General features: G+C 43.1%; 1 protein-coding gene across 2 annotated transcripts in view; it reads right to left on the bottom strand.

Annotated features, from left to right (window-relative positions):
- The window catches only part of LOC143927603 (epididymal sperm-binding protein 1-like), a 75202-nt gene extending 53638 nt beyond the window's left edge, over positions 1-21564 (bottom strand). Inside the window, exons 1-3 of one of the 2 annotated variants that reach the window (XM_077451761.1) lie at positions 21382-21559; positions 14938-15111; positions 3725-3898 (exon numbers count right to left, since the gene is read on the bottom strand). In XM_077451761.1, coding sequence (XP_077307887.1) covers positions 3725-3898; positions 14938-15111; positions 21382-21451 — 418 coding nt within the window. In that variant the 5' untranslated portion in view covers positions 21452-21559. Of the gene's footprint in view, positions 1-3724; positions 3899-14937; positions 15112-21381 lie in introns of both variants that reach the window. The other variant, XM_077451762.1, reaches the window with a different exon arrangement.
- Between the last annotated feature and the right edge of the window lie 2723 nt (positions 21565-24287).

Here is a 24287-nt window from a genome sequence, read left to right on the forward strand (position 1 = left end):
TTCGTTTAGTTTTCTACCGAATTTGAAAAATTGGTCACATTCGAAAATATTTCAACCAAATTCGAAAATATTTCTACTGAATTCAAAATAATTTCAACATGATTCGAAATTATTTCAACCGAATTCAAAACTATTTCAACCGAATTCGAAAATATTTTGCGACCCGATTTTAGGGCCATGTATCTCGGGGTCACTTGGTGCTAGAAACCCCAAATTTGGATATGTTATAGTGCTAGTTCTATTGTGTGTGCATACGTGGCCCAAAATTCGGGTCGCAAAATGTAATTCTCTGCTGCAGAAAAGTACTTTCCTATTGCCCATATCTGGGGTCGCTTGGTGGCAGGTGACGTGGCAAGTGGACAATCCACAACTTGGTCACATTGCACTCGTGTCAGGCCATGTGGCACTCGTGGCCGGTCACGTGGCAGGTGTCGTGGCAAGTGGACAATACACAACTTGTGGCAGGTGACGTGGCAAGTGGAGAAATACAATACACAATTTTTGGCAAGTGGACAATGACATACAGCATATGCACTTGCCTTGCGATCGACATCTGTGACTTCTTCAATCAGGCATGCTGACAACTTCATTGATACCATAAATATACATGAAATAAGATGTGTGTGTGTGTTTTTTGCACTGGTACACTGCATGTATGAAAAGTTGATGTGACAGATATATATATATAAGTAACTAACCATCTTCCAAAATTTCTAATTCAAATCGAAAAGATTAGAATAGAAAAAAAAATAATTTAATAGAATAAAATAGAAAGAATATACAACCATCTTCTGAAAATCAAATTTGAATAGAATAAATTTGAATTTCGAATAGTATGAAAAAAATTAAATAGATGCTAATAGTCTGCAAGAGATCTTATTAACACAAATGGTAATCTGCAAAAAAATTAAAAATGAAATAGATAGTATCTATATTCTATTGTGTTCTATTGTTCTAGTCTATTCTCTATTTCTTTTCTATTTAAATTCGAAATTCAAATGTCGGAAATTATATATATATATATCTTCTGAAATTCGAATTTAGTATATAATGATTTCTATTTTAATAGAATATAAAAGAATAGACTAGAAAAACAATGGAACAGAACAGAATAAAATATAATATATTCTATTCTGTTCTGTTCTATCATTTTTGTAGTCTATTTTCTATTTTATTATAATCTTTTCTATCCAAATTTAAAATTAATTCATTAAAAAATTCTAATTCATACTATTTGAAATTCAAATTTATTCTATTTGAAATTTGAATTTTAGAAGATGGTTGTATAGTCTTTCTATTTTATTCTATTAAATTATATATTTTTTCTAATCTTTTCTATTTGAATTAGAAATTTTGGAAGATGGTTACTTCAACTGTCATATCAACTTCTCATACTTGCAGTGTACAGTGCAAAAAACACACACACACACATCTTATTTCATTTATATTACTTTTCTGCAGAAGAGAATTACATTTTGCAACCCAACTTTGGGGCCACGTATCTCAGGGCCACTTATAGCTAGGAACTCTGTTTGGTATGCAAACAGAGTAGAAATAGCACTACAACATATCCAAATTTGGGGTTTCTAGCTCCAAGTGACCTTGAGTTATGGGGCCCCAAAGTCGGGTCGCAAAATATCAAGCACTTTTCTGCATCAGAGAATGACATTTTGTGACCCGACTTTGGGGCCCCGTAACTCGGGGTCACTTGGTGCTAGAAACCCCAAATTTGGATATGTTTTAGTGCTATTTCTACTCTGTAGCTATAAGTAGCCCTGAGATACATGGCCCCAAAGTCGGGTCGCAAAATGTCATTTTTCAAATTTGATTAGAATTTCGTTTGAATTCGTTAGCATTGTAATTCGGTAATTTGGATGCATCCAAATGTCCGAATAATGAAAATTCATCCGAATTTTGATTCAGAACGAAACGAAATACACATGTCTAGAGTCTAGTAAACATCCCGGGTATGATAAAGTTTATAATATAATAAATAACTGTAAATAATTATAACAAATAATAAAAATTATTCAATAATGTAATCAAATCCAAAAACACTGAAATTTGCCCATTTGCAGAATTGTCGCTGTCATTAGATTTAGTGTTTGATGACGAATTTCCCCAATAATCGCTATCGCTCAATCCTGCAAGTGATTCTAATTTATTATAACTATTTTCTAGCTGGTCTAAAATCACTTTTGACATAAAGGGACACTTTTTGGTTGCTATGGACAATCTCCAAATTCCAGGCAGAAAAAAAAACAGTATTTATAATATAAAACTGCATTCAGGGCACTGGACAGACCATTAAGTACAAAGGGGATGTGTATTGTTTTTATTATACAGTACTGTAATCTTACAGATTACAGTATACTGTATGTGTTTTGTGTTTTTACTTTTTTGAATTTGGCACCGATCTCCACTCCCGTGCGTCGTAACATTGCAGGGAACGGAGCTCAGCGGCACTCGGGCACTCTGAATCGAGCAGAGTACGGCTTGCACATACACAGCGGGGAGGACATCGCAGGATCCAAGGGAAGTAACCAAGGTCAGGTAAGTAACTCTCCCTGTGTCCTGCAATGTGATCCCGAGTCTGGCTCGGAGTTACCGCTAGTGGTACTGAAATTCCACCCGAGCCAGACTCGGGAATACCGCCAGGGAGGTTAAGTAGGAAATATGGACCGATAAATTTGGATTAAATATGGTGATCAGTTAGGAGCTCCGTGTTACTGAACTTTGTATTACCTATTTCTGACCTCTGGACTCAGCTCTACTCACTCTTGACAAAGTGAAAAAAAAGAAAAAAAAGAAAAAAAGAAAGAGAGAAATGGAAACCAAAGAATTAGGTAGAAATAGTACCACCAGATACTCATCCACTCACTCCATGTAAGGGTGGGGCTCAGTGGCCAAACTGGCGTATGAAAAAGAAACACTATAGCAAAGGTTTAGTGCAAAACTCTTCACTCTTGACCACTGTGCTCTGCATGACTTAGGCTCGGTTCACACAGGGGGCGACACGAGGCGACACGACTTGCCGTGCTGCGATCTGACAAGTCGCCCCCGTTCTGTACTACGGAACCGTTCTAAGAGGAGCAACTCGAGTCGCTCCGACTTAGAAAAAAGGTTCCTGTACTACTTTTGGGCGACCTCGGGCGACTTGCATTGACTTCTATACAAAAGTCATTTGCAAGTCGCCGCTGAGGTCGCGGCGCGGCAAGTCGTGTCGCCTCGCGTTGCTCCCTGTGTGAACCGAGGCTTACTGTGGACCTCTGAGTAACATACTACTCACCCCTGCATTACTGATGCCTAACCCCTAAACTTTGCATTGGAACAAGGCAGATCATTTGCATTTCTGGTGTTGTGTGAAGAAAAATGCGCAGGAAATCCCTACAGATTTAATGGCTACATGGCCATCTACAGGGATTCTGAAATGCGTATTAATACGACTACCATTTAGTCAGGTGATACAGGGAAATTTGATGTCACAAAATACACAAGAACACAATTAGATCCCTAATAAAGTAAAAATTTGAAGTTATGTTTACAGACATTTTTATGTTCTGGTATATTTAAAGGAGCTAATAGAGGCAAACATACCTATCCCATAAACAGAACCATAGATAATATGGGGTCTATACATCACAACTGTTTTGTTAATGTAGAAAAGTATGGAGCTTTGCTAAGCCCACAGCATATCATTAGCAAGACCAAACACAACACTTACAATTAGGTTTACAGTATCCCCACTTCTTATCCTTAGCATAATTCGCTGTTGTAGCGCACCAGAGACGTCCATCAGAGCTGCCATCAGCGGTACAGTCTGAATACCAATTGGACTTATACATAAATGGGAAGACACAGGGCGCACCATTAGCAGTTCCATCTTCAGTATAGATCACTGCAGGAAAAAAGTATAAAAGTGTTACCTAGCAAAGGAAAATATACAGAAATGCTTCCCTTTAAACATAATATGGTGGATTTACTAAAGACAAATAGACATTGCACTCTGCACGTACAGCTGCACTCTTTTTTATTAGTAAATTTAAATGTAGTAAAGCTTCTGTGGTACCCTTCTAGATAGGTGCTAGGATTAGGTAAATTTAGTTTGGCCCACTATATCCGGTGGAGCTAGTTTGTTGTTGGGCAAATTGAATTTTTGGTCACTGTAACCAGTGTGGCTGTGTTGATTCTTTTAGTCTGTTCTATGTTTTAGTAGTTGCAGGATTGACTGCCCCCCCTCCCCCCCGATTAGCCCAGAAATTGGTGGGTAGGAAATGTCTAATCAGCAGCTAAATATTTATATGACCCTAGTCAATCCCTGGGGAGGATCGCTCAGATGGCTGCTGGGAGCCTGTATAAATACTCTGACAGTAAGCAGTGAGGTCTTTTTTCCTTAGGAGATCATCGCTTACCCCCTTAGGCCATCCTGCCATGTGCCTGTGGGTTGGCGAGGCTTTGGGTGGGCTACCATGAGGCCTGATTTGCTGGAAACCTGCAGAAATATGACTGAGGTACTGTTGTCTGAGGATCTAATCTGGTATCACAGGGAGAAAGTGTTGCGTGGATATTGGAAGGAGGCAACCAATTTTCCAAGGACATTTGTGAATACAGACTAGAGAGAGAGAGAGAGAGAGAGAGAGAGAGAGAGGCCACCCTTCATGTGTAATGCCTTGTACACATGGTTGGACATTCCAACCACAAAATCCGTCAGATTTTTTCAGACGGATTTTGGCCAAAACTTGTCTTGCATACACACAGTCGCACAAAGTTGTCGGAAAATTAGATCGTTCGGAATGAGGTGACATATAAAATGTACAATGGGACTATGTAGAGGCCAGTAGCCAATAGCTTTAATCTCCAAATTTTTTCTGACCGTGCGTGGCACTTTGTGCATCGGAAATTCTTGACACACGATTGGAGAAAGTCTGATCGTATTTTGTTGTCTGAAAATTTTAGATCCAGCTCTCGAACTTTTTCCATCAGAAATTCAGACGGAAAAAGCCCGATATAGCCCACACATGTTCGGATTTTCCGACAACATAATCCAATCAGACTTTTTCCGTTGGAAATTCCGACCATGTGTACAAGGCATTAGAGTCAGCTATGTGTGTAAAAGGGAAACTTCAGTGTCTTGAAGAGCTCAGTCTATTTAATTCCTAGTGAAAGCACTTTGCTTGGACTTTCCACAAGAGGTAGATCAATCTCCTCAAGTTGCCACAGACTCATAGTTCTACAGGACGTGTCCTCCTATTTATACACAGTCTTGGAATATCTCACTAAATTCTCTAACCCAATCCAAGCTACCTAAAAATAAAAATATAGATATGGCTGTGGGACAACCAATGGGGAAAAGACTTCAAGCAATCCACTTAGCGGCTCTTTCGCCATTAGTATTACACTTTGCTTTGTAAAGTAAAGAAGCCCAGGGTAAATAAGCACAAGGAAAATAAAAAAAAAAACAGCATTTTTATTGCACTTGATTGGATGATGGCAATCAGCAGAGCTTCACCACATTTACTGAATGCAACTGTGTGTACAGTTTATTTGCCTTTAGTAAATCCAGCCCATTATGTTCTGCCTCATTTACATGTGTTTTTTTGTAACATTTTCTGTAGTATGTTTACATCTAGTGGTGATTTAGGGCCACAGCAACATGTTTACATTCTCCTCATCCATTTGTTTCATATTCTCTCAGTCAGTGTTAGTACTCTAGAGTTATTGTCTTCTTAGGCCCCTTTCACATGAACAATCCGTTCAGGTCCGCCTGTCAGTTTTTCAGGCGGACCTGAACGGATGCTCCATAGAGGTCCATGGAGCGTCGGAATGCCAGCGGTGACATGTTCGCTGACATCCGAGCAGTTACGATCAGAAAAAGTGTGACGGAGGAAAAAGCTATTTTTCCCCAATCGTCTTTCAGGACAGCCACCTTTGAGAGACACTGGCTCCTCCCCTCTTAGGAAACACCGCCTTCATTTTCATGATTTAAGCCTCCTCCTCCCTTCGTTCCTCAGTTATGGTGTTTCCTCCGGTGGGGAGACATCGCTAAGGAACCTTAGCTGAATTCGGTTGGTGAGACTGAAGCTATCCGAGCGGAGCCCCGGCCCCACTCGGTTACCCGACCGTCTATCGGTCGGCCCTTGACAGTCGGATCAGCGGGGAGCTGAAGCGTTCGTACTGTCTATACACCCTAAACTTCGCTTGGGGAAAGCAGGAAGTTTTACAGGGTCGTCCGTCCGTTCACCCGCGGGTGTTTTAACGGAACAGGCAGTCCGGTCGGCTGGGGAAGCTGAACTTTTGACTGACCTTTTTCTATATACGCACTCCAATCTTCGCTTGGGGAAAGCAGGAAGTTTTTGGGGAGGTTCATCCCTGCGTTTCGTCCAGTGGGGCGCTGCAACGAGGACGTCCAAGGCCCCCCTGTGTATCCAGTCGGCTGGGAGCCAGAAGCCGGACCGGTTGGCGGGCGACGTCAATTCCGGTGGGGGCGGACCTCTTCGTTGGATCCGCGTCTTCCGGTTCCGGACGCGGCACGTGGAGGGGAACCTAGCGTTCGGCTGGTGCAGCCTCTCTTTCTACAGTTGCACAGGTAGCTGTTGGAGGCACGTTCGTACCACTCTTCCCCAACAGGAGAATGTCCAAAGCAGTGGCTTCGGGAGCTCCAGGAGTAACGGCACCAGCCACTCAAAGGTAAAAGCCCTGGCGAGGGTTTCCCTATACCTTACAACCAGTAGCTCCACTGGTGTTTTTTCCCCCTAGGTGGTCGGGGGGGAAGGGCAGTGCGTCTGGGATCCAGATGGAGATTGATCCTAGGGGAGGGCACTCCCGGTGGTCCTCTTAAGTAGTGCTGGTGTTTCTTTTTTTTTTAGGATTTTATGCTGCTCTTTTATCTCTAGGTCTCTGAAGGACATGAGCAAGTCTCCCCTTGGTTCTAGGAGGGAGCGTCCTTCATATAGAGCCTCTTTGGGGGAATCCCTGGTTCAAAGGCACTTGGTAAAGAGTGTATTGAAGCACCGGATAGCTCAGTCAGACCTTTAACCTAAGGTTCCAGTGGCCTCAGAGGGTTCAGGTCCCTGTTTGAGCGCCATCAGGAAACAGGCAGCAAAACACGGTGCATATCTGGCGGCTTCTGTGAAGGTTCCAGTGGCCTCAGCTCCAGAGCACTCTTTCACCAGCACAGCAGAGTGTTCCACCTAACCCGATGGATGTTCCTCCTGCAGGTTAAGGGAGAGTCTAGAGGGTTCCAGAGAGGAAGTTGAGGAAGAAGTTGACAGTGCCAACTCAGACTCCCAAGGGAATCTGATAAAGGTGAGGGCTTGGGTGGGGAACCCAAAAGAACCCCTCGATATAAACTTCCCCCTGGATGAAGTGGATAAGCTCTTGAGAGCTATTCATACCACTTTAGGAAGAAGGCATTGTCACCCCACGATCAGATGTACTAGGACCTGGGGGAAGCGGGTGTTCCCGGTTCATGATGTCTTGATCGATGCCATCAGGAATGGCGGGGTCCCGAAGGAAAACCTTTCTTTTCTGGTGCATTAAAGCAAAGGTTTTTTCTTGGGCGGAAGAGGAAGCTCTTGTCTGGAATAGAATCTCCCAGGTTAGAGACTACCTTTCTTCAGACGTCCAGGCATACTGACCTGTCCTCAGGGACATGGGAATACTTTCAGACCCTATGTTTGAAATGATGGACTCACTTTTGAAGGATGCATGGGCTTTTTCTCTTAAGAAAATATCTAAGCCTGCCATAGCGGCCACAGTGGTGGCTCATAATATGAAGTGTCGGCTTAGCCAGATTAATGCATGAAGCAATGACGGCAGAGGAGACTTTCTATCCTCCTTTCCCATGCTGCTTAAGGTGTTGGCATACGCTGCTTCGATTCAATCCAGGCGAATGTATGCAAGATCTTCGGCTCTAACCAACTCAGCCTGGAGGGCCTCAAGGCTGAAGACATGGCAGGGGGTCAAGGCATGGCAGGGGGACAAGGCGTCCAAAGCCAAACTCTGGAAACCTCTTTACAGGAGGCTGCTGTTACTGCTACTGTTTACTGCTGTTTGGGCCAGGTCTTGAAGCAGTGCTAGATCGCATGGCTGATAAGAAAAAGGCCTTTCCCCTTAAGAAATATGGGGAGCAGTAAAAAAGAGGCCTTCCTCCCCCAGTGGGAGATGATCACCTCCGATCAGTTTGTGTTGGGGATCATCGTAAGAGGTTACCGTTTGGAGTTTTCAGAACTCTCCTCTTTTGAGACTCCTTGTCACTGAGCTGCCAAAATGTGCCCTTCTTTCCTCTTCAGGAGTTAGAGGAACAGGAAGTGGTAATACAGGTCCCAGCAGGATATATAGAAAGGGCTCCTATTCTCACATTTTTGTGGTTCACAAGCCTTTGGGAAAAAAGTTCAGGCTCATCCTGAACCTGAAACGTCTGTGTGTCTTAGTCACCTACAGATGGCTTTCGTTGGTTTTGGTCACTGGGTGAGGGCACCTCTTCCACCAAAACTGTTTCAGGGCATGGATAGTATGGATGCATACCTGCATATTCCCATTGCAGAGAACCACCAGCGTTTCCTTAGGCTAGCAGTGATAACTTCTGTAGGGGTGCTACACATTCAGTTCAAAGCACTTCCCTTTTGGGCTATCCCTTTCCTCCTCCTATCTTCACCAAGGTGAGGGTAGAAGTTCTGGCATTCCTGCGTCTCAGGGGAGTCTCGGTGATCGTGTGTCCTGAAGATCTTCTCCGGTTTGTACCTTCTCTGACGCAGTCGATTTGGGATCAACAGGTAACAAAAGACCTGTTAGTGAGCCTGGGTTGGCCTCTGAACCTAGAGAAACCCAACTTAAATTCCTTACCAGGGGGTCACCTTCCTGGGGTAGGTGCTGGGCTCAACAGAACAAAAGGTCTTCCCTCCTTGGAGAAGATCCAGAAGATAGACAGAGCACTGTTGTTTCTCCAGGGCAACCGTCAAAAACTCAGTTAGGCAGGTTGAGTTTACTGACAGCCACGCTCCTAGCAGTTCAGTGGACGGGGTCATGTTACCGTCCTCTGTAAACTATTCATCTTGAAGCTTTGGGACCACAGTCAGGGGTCTTGGGACTCTTTGGTTCCAACTCAGGTAAAGAGGTCCCTTTGGGAAAGGGAGCACGTTTGTTATAAGACCTAGAATGGAGTTTCCCAGTATCCAGGGTGGTTACAACCGATACGAACGGCTTAGGTTGGGGTACACACCTAGACTCCTGTTTGGTACAGGAAGGAATCTAAGAGATCCTCAAATTGGAGGGAGTTGAGAACAGTAGATCTGGTTCTCAGGACCTCTCAGAGTTCTCTGGAGACTTCATGTAAGAGTCATGGAAACAATCCCTTGGCAGTGGCTTGCGTCGACAGGACGGGGACTCCTGGAGCGGATCCTTATGGGTCCTAGCGAAGGCCATCCTCAGATGGGCCGAATATTAAAATCCTGTCTTTTCAGTGATCTGTCTTGAAGGAGAGCAAATCCTGATATTAGATTTCCTCAGAGCAACCAGGTTCTCAAGCAGGAGGTTCTTCGAATGGATCACCCAGAGTTGGGGGATTCCTTGGATAGACCTCTCTTTTTCTCAAGGGAAAACGCAAAGGAAGCCATCTCCTGTTCCATGAACAGGGGAGATGGGAGGTCGGGAGCAGACACACTAAAGCACAGAGTTAGGGTTTCTCTAAGTGCTATGCTTTCTCCCCTCCCGTTCTGATTCCTGCAGGGTCAGGGAAGTTTTCAGGTGGAGATTACTACCTATTTTCTAATCACACCTCTTGGGCCCAGGAGGCCGTGGTTCTCCATTCTGAAGGGCCTGTCAGTAGAACCCCCCTCCCCCCCCGGGTTTTCCCGGTCTAGGAGTGTCCTTTCTCCCAGGGTCCAGTCTGCGGTCCCCAGGTGGATTCTTGCAGCTTGGCTACTGAGAAGGAATTGCTGAAGGGCAAAGAGGTCTCAGACTGTTTAATAGCCACTCGTCTGAATTGCAGGTAAATAGAAACTCAGACCATTTTCTTGAAGGTATGGAGACGGTTCAACAGCTGATGCTCAGAGAACTCCTTCAATGTGCACAGCCTCGTAGCCGTTCTAGAGTTCCTGCAGTCAGGGGCAGATAAAGGTTTAGCCCCATAAACATTGAAGAGTCAGGTTTTCGCTTTTAGCGTATTCCTGGAAGGGCATCTAACATCAGACCTTGGTATAGTAAGGTTCTTAGAGCCTTAAGTAGGCAAAGACCAAGCCTTTGGTCGCCCCCTTCCCAGTCGGGGTCACTCATTAGTTTTACAGGTTCCCACAAAGGAACCTTTTTCAGCAATTGGAATCTGGCTGGTTATGGTTGATCACTCTCAAAACTGTTTTTTGTGGCGATCACTGCGGCAAGGAAAGTGAGTAAACTCGAAACCCTTTCTGTTAAGGCACTCCCTTTCCAGACCATTCAGTTTTTAAGATCATTCTGGCCTTTTTACCTAATGGTAGTCTCTAATCATCAGGGAGTCCGAGAGATTATGCTGCCTATTTTTCGTTCAAAACCAGTAAGCAAACAGGAACACATCTTCTTGGACGTGTCCTTCATTATTTTGGTTACACAAAGCCAGTTCAGGAAGTCTGATTTACCTTTAGTGTTACTTCCAGGGGCTAGGAAGGGTTCCAAAGCCTTTAGACGTACGCTAACCAGATGATTAAGGTCAGCCATTGGGCAGACTTGCGCGGTTGGGGTATTAAAGCCTCCAGTTAGAATTAAAGCACACTCAGCCAGGACAGCGGCAACTCCGCAGACAATGTGGGCTGGTGTGTCTCCTGAACAGATCTGTAGAGCCGCAACGTGGTTCAAGTTTTCTACGTTCGTGAAGCGCTATAGATTGGATCTTCTCTCAGCCAAAGACCAAGCCCTTTGGTCACAAGGTGCTGCAAGCAGTAGGTCCCACCCTAAGACAGGGTACTCGCTTATCCTCTCAAAGGTGGCTGTCCTGAAAGACCATTGGGGAAAAATGGAATTACGTACCGGTAATGTCCTTTTCCAGGAGTCTTTCAGGACAGCACCGGTTCCCACCCAAGTTTTTTGCAGATCATCGGGAACTCATTACATGAGGCCGTCAGGTAAGACTTAAAGGTTTGTTTATTTGACGTGTTCTTGTGTCTCCCCAGTTGGCCGGAGGTACTCTGGAAGAACTGAGGAACGAAGGGAGGAGGAGGCTTAAATCATGAAAATGAAGGCGGTGTTTCCTAAGAGGGGAGGAGCCAGTGTCTCTCAAAGGTGGCTGTCCTGAAAGACTCCTGGAAAAGGACATTACCGGTACGTAATTCCATTTTTCCATTCGGCATCGGATCGGGCGACGACGGACACTGTGGTCCATCGTCACCCGATCTCCCATAGGTGAGAGCGGCGCTTTGACAGGTCTGTCCCTGCGCAGTGTGCAGAGACGGACCTGTCATCTTCCTGCTCAGCGGAGATAGCTCCGGCGATCCACGCTGAGCAAGCGGATATCCACGGGGCGGATCAGCACTGATCCGCCCCGTGTGAAAGGACCCATACGCTTCAAAAGACTATAATGTGAAAAAATTATATGTGAATCACAGCACTTACCCTAATCTATGTCAGCAGGTAGCCAACACTATAATGTGTTTCCCACATTCATGAAATGTACTTTGAGCCAGTGCAGTGCTATTTATTTATTTCTACTAACTCAGTAAATCAATATCACCTATCCAGTATTTATGTGCTAAGACATATAATCCACTTCCAACATGCCACTCTTTTTATATACTGTATCATAGACCATCGATTTATAGTATTCCCTTCACCAATACATCTGTGCCTTTTAAAGGGGTTCTGCACTCAGAATAAAACATTTGCCCATTCTCTTGCCTCTAGTTAATATATTTCATAATGCCACCTGTTTTTTTTTTTGCATTCACCTACCTTTTGTAATCTTTAGTAGTTTATTTTAAACCCCTGCGGCGATGGGCGGTCTCTTGCGGGGATCAGCGTCATTTCCTGCTGAAGCCCGCACTGTCTCCTGGGATCTCGTTCGTGTAATCCCAGGAGACATTGCGGCTAATGCACCCGACATCTCGCGAGATCTCGGGTGCTACAGCCGACATCTCGCATGATTTCGGTAATTACAGCCTGTAATTACCGAAATCACGCGAGATGTCGGCTGTAGCACCCGAGATCTCGCGAGATGTCGAGTGCATTAGCCGCAATGTCTCCTGGGATTACACGAACGAGATCCCAGGAGACAGTGCGGGCTTCAGCAGGAAATGACGCTGATCCCCGCAAGAGACCGCCCATCGCCGCAGGGGTTTAAAATAAACTACTAAAGATTACAAAAGGTAGGTGAATGCAAAAAAAAAAACAGGTGGCATTATGAAATATATTAACTAGAGGCAAGAGAATGGGCAAATGTTTTATTCTGAGTGCAGAACCCCTTTAAATATAAGTGTAGTCCACCATGCTGCAAAATAAATGTCCTTCAAATTTAAAGTTCAATCCGATAGTACAGTGTTCCCCAGCAACCACACTACAGGTTCCACCCTGCTTGCACTCTTGCTTTCAGATTTTGGTGTGTGACCTGCACATTATAGAGGTCAAATCAAACCTTTCCCTTCAGGGGTTAAATTAAATTGGCATTTCCACCTTTCTTCCTTTTTATCAGAAGACATTTATTAAAATGTCAAAATGACGCTAACATTTTATTATGCACATAGTCCGGTGCACATCAGAATAGCACTTGTGTCATTAATGTCCCATATGGTGTTTGTATAGTGATCTGCACTACTGTTCCCTGTGTTTTCTGATCACTTCCTGGTAGTGTGTAATTAGATCACCCATCTCCTACCTACACATTATGTTACATCGTGTGACTTCCTCAGAGTTTATCTGGCCCATAGATAGGGTCATTGGTGTGTCCTCAATGTGTACAGATAGAGGATTCAGGTCTCTCTGGTCTCTCCTCCCTTCTGCAGTCTCAAGCACAGGTTCCCCTTCCCCACCATCATTCTTGTCATTGGTCACTAGGATCTAGAGCATCCTAGCAACCAGCAGTGTGCTTGCCCTGGCAATCATAGGAGAATGGAGCTTTCTCCAGACCTGCTCTGCCTCCTCGCTTTCATTCTGCTGCCACAAATGTGCTGTAAGCTGGCCACACAATAGTAAATTTTTGTAAAGAATTCATATAAAAAATTTTATCAAAATTCTTAGCACATTCAGCAGCTTGACAAATGTTGTTCAAAAACACTGCTAAATGTTTATTTGCTTTTAACATTCACTGTTAGAAATGCGTTCATTAAAAAAACATTTCCATCCTGCTCCTTCTCAGATAGCAAGCACTTGTGTTGCTAGTTTGAAAATGACTTGCTAAGCTTTTGCTAGACTTGCCAGGCTTCACAAGTTTGTTGCACAATTGCAGCAAGTCCGCATTGCATGACTCCAGATCAACTTTCTTTGCAAACATTCTACTCGTCTGCTGCAAGTTCTGGTTCAGTTATGTTGTGCAAAAGTCATCCCACCACAGGGGTCACTGCAGCTGAATTTGCATGCTGTAGACTTGCAGAGCTCTTGCTCTAGGCTCACCACTACAACTTTGCTCTTACTAGAAACTTGTCATGCACATTTGCTACAAAAGTCAACTAGTACTTGTGCTTCAAGTGCTCTGCAAGCAAGCAAGATGCCAGTGAAAATGAGCAGCAAGTTAACAGACTTACAATTCAACACTGCTGCAAATTCGTGGCAAATTATCCTTGCTATCTGGGTTTTAATTTTCTTATCACTGTATCACTTTGGTCTTAAACAAATGTTGATTTGACCCCACTAATGATTATAATTATTGGACAAACGTCCCTACATCATTTTTTTTAAATGAAATTCCACTGGCATAAACCCAGCATTACGGGGGGTGGAGGGGGAGGGGAAGTCTGAATGGGACACTAATGCAATGGGAGAGTTCTGATGGAGACATGATGTAAGGTGGACTATGATGTAAAGGGGAACTGTGATCGGGACCCAGATGTAAAGGAGGAGTCATTTTCTTTTTGGCCCCTAAATATCTGTAAAATATATGATATGGCCCTCATACTGAAAAGTTTGGAGATCCCTGCTTTAGAGGTTTGATGTTTGAATGTTTAATGTACTATAACACAATTTTCACAGTTAAAAAAAAAAAGCATTTCTTATTAGAGTTTGGTCCTGTATATCAGTCCAAAAAGAGGGATTATTGAGGAGGAAAGATAAACAGATGGATTTGGTTTGAAAATTGGGATAATTACTTCAAATGAGGATCATGTGGGAGCTATGCCCAAATGACCACATCCTCTTAGCTACATCTTAGTTGCAAAATGAAAAAAGTAACTGTTTTGTTTTTTGATAACTGGAAATGATTCAAAGAAATTTGCATTTTGTTTTAAAATAAGAACTGCAATCCAGAAAGTTGTGTATAAACAGCATTGGCTAAAGGCCATACCACTAAACAAAAGGATATCCTTTGGGAAGGAGGAGAAGAGGCAGACAGTTTGCATGTTTGGTGTTGTGTGAAGAACATCCCTGGCATCCCTACAGATCTTCTGCCTTTATTCTCCTACCAGAAAGAGACCAGGGCCTGGGAGAATGATCATCTACATAGATTCTGGGATGCTTACTTATTGATATAACGATATAACTAACCTATAGTCAGGTGACACAAAGAAACTGGAGGTGACAGGATAATTGAGAATACCTTTGAATGTCTCAATAGAGAAAACAATGTGAAATGTTATGTTTAATGTTCTGGCATATTTAAAGGAGTTAAAGCTGCCCAACATATACCTCTTCTTTAAACAAAACCCCAGATAATATCTGTAAGCTTCTGAGGCCTATACATTATAACTGTTCTGCTTATGTAGAGATAAATATGGGGTTTTGCTAAATCCGCAGTATATCATAAGCAGGACCAAACACAAAACTTACAGTTATATGTACAGTATCCCCACTTTTTGTCCTCATCATAATCCGCTGTTGTAGCGCACCAGAGCCGCCCTTCAGAGCTGTCTTCACCAATACAGTCCAAATACCACTTCCATTTATACTTAAATGGGAAGACACAGGGCTGACCATTTGCAGTTCCACCTACAGCAGAGATCACTGTGGAAAAAAGTATAACAGAGTTATCTAGCACAGGTAAATAATACACAGAAGTCATTCACTTTAAACATAATGGATACAAAATTCTATCAAGGAGGAGTGAAAAGAGGAATAATGGAAACAATCTTATATTAACCATCTGGCCTTTTGTAGTGTGGAAGAATCATGACTGCTGGGAACTTTAGGCTTAGTTGACTGTAACCCAATTATGTTTAAAAATAGCCCTTATAGCGAACCATATATGGCCATCAGGTAGTCAATCCTTGGTACCGTCCAAATACAATTGGGAGTTATATCGAAATGGGAAGACCATTTACAGTATAGATCTGTGGTGTTGCCAACATTGGCCTGTGTTATCATTTCTCCTCTTGGCTCCTGTACGTGTGCCTTGCCTTGCCTTGGATTGCTACTCTTGCTTGACCCCTTGGCTGACATTTGCCTTGATATAGATTATTCTATTGATTTCCACCTGACCTGACTGCTCAGTTTACTCTACTGATTGCCACAAGCTCTAACATATACCTGGTCAATAAATCTGCTGATTTCCTCCTGCTCTGACTCTTGTTTAGACAATGGCCTCTACTTCTAGCTGACCACTGCTTGCTTGGCGCCAATTACTAGTCTTGACCAGAACAAAGAAATGGCTGCACATGCAGAATTTCCGATTGCCTTTTATTTTGTTTCACAAAGATAACACCAAAGACACCAAACTGTGGTCACGTAGACACGTTTCACTCATACATCTTGTGCTTAATCATTAGGTAATGATTAAGCACAAGATGTATGTGTGAAACGCATCTACGTGAATACAGTTTGGTGTTATCTTTGTGAAGCAAAATAAAAGGTAATTGGAAGTTCGGGATGTGCAGCCATTTCTTTCTTCTTTCCAAGTTTCCCACGGAGGTGAGCTGGGGCTAGCACTCTGCAAGATACTCCAATCATCCTTATTTTTATACACCTGGAGGAGCGGTACTTTTTCTTGTATACTAGTCTTGGTCACTCCTGCACACAATGCCTGCCTTCAACCTTTTCGCATCTTGAACCGACATGGTATTTTATCTCTTTCTCTTTGAGGGTGGCTGGGGAGCATTCAGATCCTATGAATATAGTATTTGACCTCGTAAACATACTAGCCTTAAGGGAAGAGTGGTCGCTAAAGGTGGAACTGCACATAAATCTCACTATTTTCGCAGAACAGGATGAAAATCTGTAAACCTTATAATGGACCCCTCAGCAAACTTAAACTAGAAGCCCACATGACTGTCAAGGTTTTTTTGATATTAGATTATCAATAATATGAATTCTTAATGGGATATGCAAAATAACATCCAGATAAACCCACCACAACAGGTGTGCAAATTTTAAAACCAAAAAGACACTGAAAGTTTGCTGTGAAAGGAACAGCTCTATGGCAATTAAAGATATTTTCCCATCAATAGACAATGGGTCATATTTGTACTCAGACAAGCCTGAATAAGAGAAACCCACTCTAAATTGAAACAATTTTTCTCTGTAAGTCATTAAGAAATCTTCCAGAGTCATAAGGCTTCATGTACATGGGACGTTTTTTACAACCTCTCCCGAACAATTTAACTTTACTGATAGTAACCCACGTTTAAAACATCTGTTTTGCAGTATTTACATGCTGTTTGGCCTTTTCCCCTTCCCGATGTCATATGAATCGTTAGTGTTACAAGGTCTCAGGTGTGAACGGGGAGCAGGTGTGTTAAATTTGATGTTATCACTCTCACTCTCTCATACTGGTCACTGGAAGTTCAACATGGCACCTCATGGCAAAAAACTCTCTGAGGATCTGAAAGAAAGTGAGTGCACATGCTCAGCTTTATATCCAGAGGTTATCTTTGGGAAATAAATGTATTAGTGCTACATGGTTTGCTGCAGAGGTTGAAGGGGGTTGGGGGGGGGGGGTCAGCCTGTCAGTGCTCAGACCATACCCCGCACACTGCATCAAATTGGTCTGCATGGCTGTCATCTCAGAAGGAAGCCTCTTCTAAAGATGATGCACAAGAAAGCCTGCAAACAGTTTGCTGAAGATAAGCAGACTAAGGACATAGATTACTGAAACCATATCCTGTAGTCTGATGAGACCAACATAAACTTATTTGGTTCAGATGGTGTCAAGCATGTGTGGCAGCAACCAGGTAAGGAGTACAAAGACAAATGTGTCTTGCCTACAGTCAAGCATGGTGGTGGGAGTATCATGTTCTGGGGCTGCATGAGTGCTGCCAGCACTGAGGAGCTACAGCTCATTGAGGGAACCATGAATGCCAACATGTACTGTGACATACTGAAGGAGAGCATGATCCCCCTCCCTTCAGAGACTGGACTGCAGGGCAGTATTCCGACATGATAATGACCCCAAACACGACCACTGCCTTGCTAAAGAAGCTGAGAGTAAAAGGGATGGACTGGCCAAGCATATCTTCAGACCTAAATCCTATTGAGCATCAGTGGGGCATCCTCAAATGGAAGGTGGCGGAGCACAAGGTCTCTAACATCCACCAGCTCCGTGATGTTGTCATGGAGGAGGGGATGAGGACTCCAGTGGCAACCTGTGAAGCTCTGGTGAACTCCATGCCCAAGAGGGTTAAGGCAGTGCTGGAAAATAACACAAAATATAGACACTTTGGGCCCAATTTGGACATTTTCACTTAGAGGCGTACTCACTTTTGTTGCCAGCGGTTTAGACATTAATGGCTGTGTGTTGAGTTATTTTGAGGGGACAGAAAATTTACACTGTTATACAAGCTGTACACTCACTACTTTACTTTGTAGCAAAGTGTCATTTCTTCAGTGTTGTCTCATGAAAAGATAGAATAAAATATTTACAAAAATGTGAGGGTGTACTCACTTTTGTGAGATACTATACTATGCATTATATATATATATATATATATATACACACAAAAACTAGTGTTCAAACATTTGTCAAATTATGTATATACAGAGCATCATACTATCTAAAAAGACTCAATGATGACAAGAATTATATCACCATACATATGTATTATTGTAATACTTGAAAATAGGAAATTGCTATGTTTGTATAATATATATTATGGAAAGTAAGATGATAAATGATACGTGATATTATACAGATATCCTTAAATGACTGATAAATAATCTATAAAAATTGATCTCTGGATAAATCACACATCTTTAAGCCCCTGTACATACGGTCGGAGATTTCGACAACCAAATCCGTCGGATTTTATCCGTCGGACCTTGTCCGAAACTTTTGCATACACACGGTCGGACAAAGTTGTCGAAAAATCCGATCTTTCAGAACATGATGACGTAATTTCGTTACGATGGGACTACGTTCACGCTAGTAGCCAATAGCTTTGATGTAGGAATTTGATCTGAGCATGTGTGGCACTTGGTCCGATCAAAATTCTTTACACATGATCGGAGTATGTCCGATCAAACCAGTTGGTCAGAATATATTTCCAACAAGTTGGAAAATTGGGTCCGACGGAATCAGTCCGATGCATACCACACACAGTCGGATTATCCGACAACACGGTCCGATAGGACACATTCCGACGGATTCTCCGACCGTGTTTACAAGGGCTAATATTTATCAGAGGATTAAAATGATAGTACAATAAAGATTACTATCACAAATAATATTACACACATTGGGGACTAACAACCTTTTATAAGGATACCATATTTAAATTTAACGCAGGATAAATTATATCCTATATAAGATTTAATTGAATAATGAATTAAATATTTTATTTCCAGAAGATCTAATATAGAAATTCCTAGTCTTAGAGCATCATCTAGTGGGCAAGAACAGTCAACAAACAGACATTTGATCTATAGAAGTACCTTCCAATAAGACTAGTCCTGGGTTAAGGGAAATTCAGAAATAAAAAGGAAGAGTTTGGGGAGGAAAGTCATCTCTCTCGCCCTTGCAACTTTAACATCATCACACTTCACAGGTCATCATCATCACCCTCTCATAGCTCACAGTATCTCGACCTAAGACGCTTGATCAATTTATATCCTCAAAGCTCAATAACCATCCCCTACAAGTCATTATACCGGCCTTACGAATCCTTGGGTGCTTTCATAATCTAAGAACACAATCGTTGGATTGGTAAAATACAATTTTATCTCCATACGGTGATTGTTTCATCACTTCTGAATCCCATTAAATGTGGCGTCTTAGTTTTCTTTTTTTTCAAATAACATATTTATTTATTTTCAAAGAGTGCATTACACGTCATGCATTACTACATCAGAATAAAACAGCTAGAACAGAAAAGAGTAGGCCGCAGGGACCACCCACCTCTTGGCCCATCCCAGTAGGCCCCCCAGGGCCGGCAAATGCCAGCCCGGGGGGGGGCCCCCCGCGAACGGCGTCTTAGTTTTCTATGATAGATTGGTGGTATTATATTGTATTAATTGGTATCACCTCCACTTAAGAATTTTGTAATTACGTGAAGCTGTATTAGTGTAGCTAGTAGTATGGATTCAACCCCTTTCATTCTGCGGCAGAAGGTCAGATCTTATTGTCTGCTAGTTTAGCCCAAATTGTTTGTACTTTGAGCAAGTGGGGTTGATACCGTTTTAATGAAAATTAATTAAATTAAAAAGTTCCTAAGCCTAAATCTTTTGTTGTCCTAAATAGTGCTGTATTTAGTGATTTTAATTTACACGTGTAAATGTTATGTGATAAATCATACTTATAGATGTGATTGTTAGTGACTTGATTGGTGAATAAATTGTTACTTACTTTATCATTCTGTAGTCCATACTTCCATACAGTTCAAAAGTATACACGGGAGACATTTGGTGGTTTAAAATAAAACACAGACAATCTGCCTGTGTGTATGTCTGCACTGTCAGCAAAAGTTAGTACACCCCTAAGTGAAAATGTCCAAATTGGGCCCAAAGTGTCAATATTTTGTGTGGCTACCATTATTTTCCAGCACTGCCATAACCCTCTTGGGCATGGAGTTCACCAGAGCTTTACAGATTGCCACTGTAGTGCTCTTCCACTCGTCCATGATGACATCACAAAGCTGGTGAATGTAAGAGACCTTGCACTCCTCCACCTTCCGTTTGAGGATGCCTCACAGATGCTCAATAGTGTTTAGGTCTGGAGACATGCTTGGCCAGTCCATCACCTTTACCCTCAGCTTCTTTAGTGGTCATCCTGGAGGTGTGTTTGGGGTCATTAGGTTAAAATAATGCTCTGAAGGGAGGGGATTATGCTCTGCATCAGTATGTCACAGTACATGTTGGCATTCATGGTTCCCTAAATGAATTGTAGCTCTCCAGTGCCGGCAGCACTCATGCAGCCCCAGACCATGACACCCCCACCACTATGCTTAACTGTAGGCAAGACACACTTGTCTTTGTACTCCTCACCTGGTTGCCCCCACACACGCTTAACACCATCTGAACCAAATAAGTTTATCTTGGTCTCATCAGACCACAGCACATGGTTCCAGTAATCCATGTCCTTAGTCTGCTTGTCTTCAGCAAACTGTTTGTGGGCTTTCTTGTCTATCATCTTTAGAAGAGGTTTCCTTCTGGGACAAGAGCCATGCAGACCAATTTGATGCAGTGTGCGGCATATGGTCTGAGCACTGACAGGCTGACCCCCCACCCCTTCAACCTCTGTAGCATTGCTGGCAGCACTCATACGTCTATTTCCCAAAAACAACCTCTGAATATGACGCTGAGCATGTGCACTCAACTTCTTTGCCGACCATGGCAAGGCCTGTTTTGAGTGGAACCTGTCCTGTTAAACCACTATATGGTATTGGCCACCATACTACAGCTCAGATTGATCAAATGCAGTGACAGCTTCCTGACAGGATCACTCGGGTGGGTTCAGAATAGTATCTGGATACTCCTAAGCTCATCCATAGTGTCAACTATCATCCTGCCACTGCTTTCCTGCTTAGAAGATCCCAGAGCAAACACACCCAATCACTTCCTAGATTTTAATTTTAACATACACTCCACAATGTCACCAAAAATTATGAGTCACCAAAATCTTTCAAAGGGGACACCTGCTTTGGTGACAACGGAAATAAAAGAAAATCTCTTGAATGCGACACAGGTAGCAAAAAAAGTAAGTGTTTTAAACAATTCTTACTCCATTCAAAAATTCTTACATTCACTCCATCCAAAAAAATGTTGACTTTAGAATCCATTCTGCCCAATGTACAAGTAAACTCTGGCCTTACAAACAAAATAATAACATATAAATGTTTTAATACTCACTTGTGTTGACTGCTTGGGACTGACTCCATCCATAGCAGAGGAGCAGTGCAAGCCCAAAGTACTGGTTCATTTTGTCTGTTGGTCTGCAATGCTGCTGGGGTCTTCATCGTCTTCTTTATATTATCATACCAGAGCAAATAAACGTTTCTCTGGAAGTAAGACATTTCATGGAAGAGCATAGGGGTTGCTTCACAATTTTCCATGGAGGAATGCGCAATGTTTGAAGACTTAATATGTTACACATTTCATCAAGATTACATTGCACTAGAATAGCAAGCTCAGCATGTTTCCCAAAGACCCATTCTAAGGCCAAAGTTCTACATTTAAATTAAAAGAACCTCTAGTAACCAACCACATACAATCGAGCACTAGAAGGGATAACAAAGATAATCAAAGATTTACAACCCATCATAAGAGAGGATGAAATTCTGAAAGAATTATTCCAACAACCCCCAACACAGGCTTTCAGTCAACCACCCAACCTCAGATATAAACTAATCAGTGTCAGGCTAGGAGCAGCTAACAGGTAACAGTTCAGGTGTGCTGATTATACAAAGAGTTCAAAGAACAAGAGCACATACTCAGGTCTAAACCGAGCCGGTCAGCTGGGACTTGTAGTTCACCGCTGCAGATGAAGGTAGATGATTGCTGGACCTTGTAGTTCACTGCTGCAGATGAGGGTACTACAGTATAATCAGGCAAAGCGTAGACTAGGCAAGCTGGATCATATACAGGTAGATCAGAGTCCAATCGGTACTGAATCAGAAGCGAGTAAGGAGGATCAAACAAGCCGGGTCATACACGAAAGACACGGAGCAGATATCAGCTAGATCAAACGCAAATGTAAACTCTAACACGAGCACTGACTAAATGCTGATACAGGTGATTTAAAGGTGAGCTGGCCAATCACTGTTGTTTCCCAGACAAAGGCTGTGTCAGGCGAGTTGTACGGGGTCCTAAAGGGATTCTAGTACTGACAGTACCCCCCCCCCCCTTGCTCAAGGAGTGGCTCATGCACCCCCAGGCTTACTTGGATAACAGAGATGGAACTTCTTCTTAAGACAATCAGCATGAAGATCACGAGCTGGTACCCAAGATCAATCCTCTGGGCTGAAACCTTTCCAATGAACAAGATATTGTAAGGAATTGCGCACTCCTCTGGAATCAAGAATAAATGCCACTTCATATTCTTAACTGTCCAACACATCCACAGGTTCTGGTTCATTTACTAGAAGGCTGGAATTAACAGGTTTCAACAATGAAAGATGAAATACATTTGGAATGCGCATGGATGGGGGAAGTTTTAATCTGTAGGACACAGGATTAACAATCTCTGAAATTTCATAAGGCCCGATGAATTTTGGGCCAAGCTTTTTAGATGGAACATGCAGGGACAGATTCCTAGATGATAGCCATACTTTGTCGCCAACTTTATATCCTGGTGCCTTTGAGCACTTCTTGTCAGCCGTTTTCTTAAAAGCCTGCACAGAGCGAGAAATAGTACGATTTACATCGGAACAGATTTTGGAGAAATTTTTAATCGTGGTGTTGGCATCTGGAACATCAGAGTGTTGAAGATGAAAGGAGCACACACAAGGATGCACAAAAGAAAGGAGAGGTCCCTGTAGAAGTGCTGGCACAATTATTAAAGGCAAACTCTGCCCATGGAAGGACGTTGACCCACTCCACCTCATCTTTGGCCATCAGAAAACGTACCATCTTCTCTAAAGTCTGATTAGACCTTTCTGTTTGGCCATTTGTCTCAGGATGATATGCTGAAGAATATGATAATTTAATCCCCAGCTGAGAGCAAAGGGCCTTCCAAAACTGGGCTATAAACTGAGAGCCACGGTCAGAGACAATGTTAATTGGTGCCCCATGGAGCCTGAAAATATGCTTAATGAATAAAGATGCCAGATCTTACTGAACCTGTCTACCACCACCCAGATCATGGAACATCCCTGGGATGGAGGCAAGTCAGCGATAAAGTCCATAGATAAATAGGTCCAGGGACAGGTAGGTATTGGTAGAGGACGTAGGAGACCGGGGGGCTTAGGCCGCGTACACACGGGCGGACTGTTCGCCCAACTTTGTCCGCTGAACAGTGTTTGGGCGGACAGTCCGCTCGTGTGTGGGCTTTCAGCGGACAGTTTCAGCGGACAGTTGGACGGACAAGGTTTTTCAGAAATTCCGAAAAACTGTCCGCTGAAACCTTGTTTGAGCGAACAGTCCGCCCGTGTGTAGGCTTGTTCGTCAAACAAAGTTGCGCGCATGCTCAGAAAGGATTTTCACGCCGAAAGCTATAATGCAGTGTATAGGACGTCGTATTTTTCGTCCCGTCGTACGTGCCGTTCACGTCATCGCGCACGGTTTCAGCAAACTGTTCGTTCGTCGTGTGTGGCCATGTCCGTCCATGCTAATTTTGAGCGGACTGTTTGCCGAAACTGTTGGACGGACAAAGTTGGGCGAACAGTCCGCACGTGTGTACGCGGCCTTAGAGGTACTGCTCTTGCTTCTGGTGCAAACTTCACAGGCCTGGGCGAAGGCTAACACATCCTGCCTAATCGATGGCCACCAGAGGTTGCGAGAGATAATCTCAAAAGTTTGTCTAAACCGCAGATGTGCTGCAGGTTTTGATACATGTACTTACTGCAATACCTGCAAATGAAGAGCCAGGGGCACAAAGAGCATACCAGAGGGAGTGGAGGGAGGGGCTTCAGCCTGTGCTGGTAACAAGGCCTCAGAGATATCAGTCTGGGTAAAAGCCAAAATCCTATCCTCAGAGATTATGGTTTGTGGAGGAAGCGGAGGAAGAGATTCTGATAAAAAGCTGCGAGACAAGGCATCGGCCTTAATGTTTTTTGGTCCTGGTAAATAAGAAATTGTGAAGTCAAATCTGGAGAAGA

This window comes from Lithobates pipiens, unplaced genomic scaffold (genome assembly GCF_037356315.1).
Source record: "Lithobates pipiens isolate NorthernLeopardFrog02 unplaced genomic scaffold, aLitPip1_a1.2 Scaffold_23, whole genome shotgun sequence".
Classification (NCBI taxonomy): domain Eukaryota; kingdom Metazoa; phylum Chordata; class Amphibia; order Anura; family Ranidae; genus Lithobates; species Lithobates pipiens.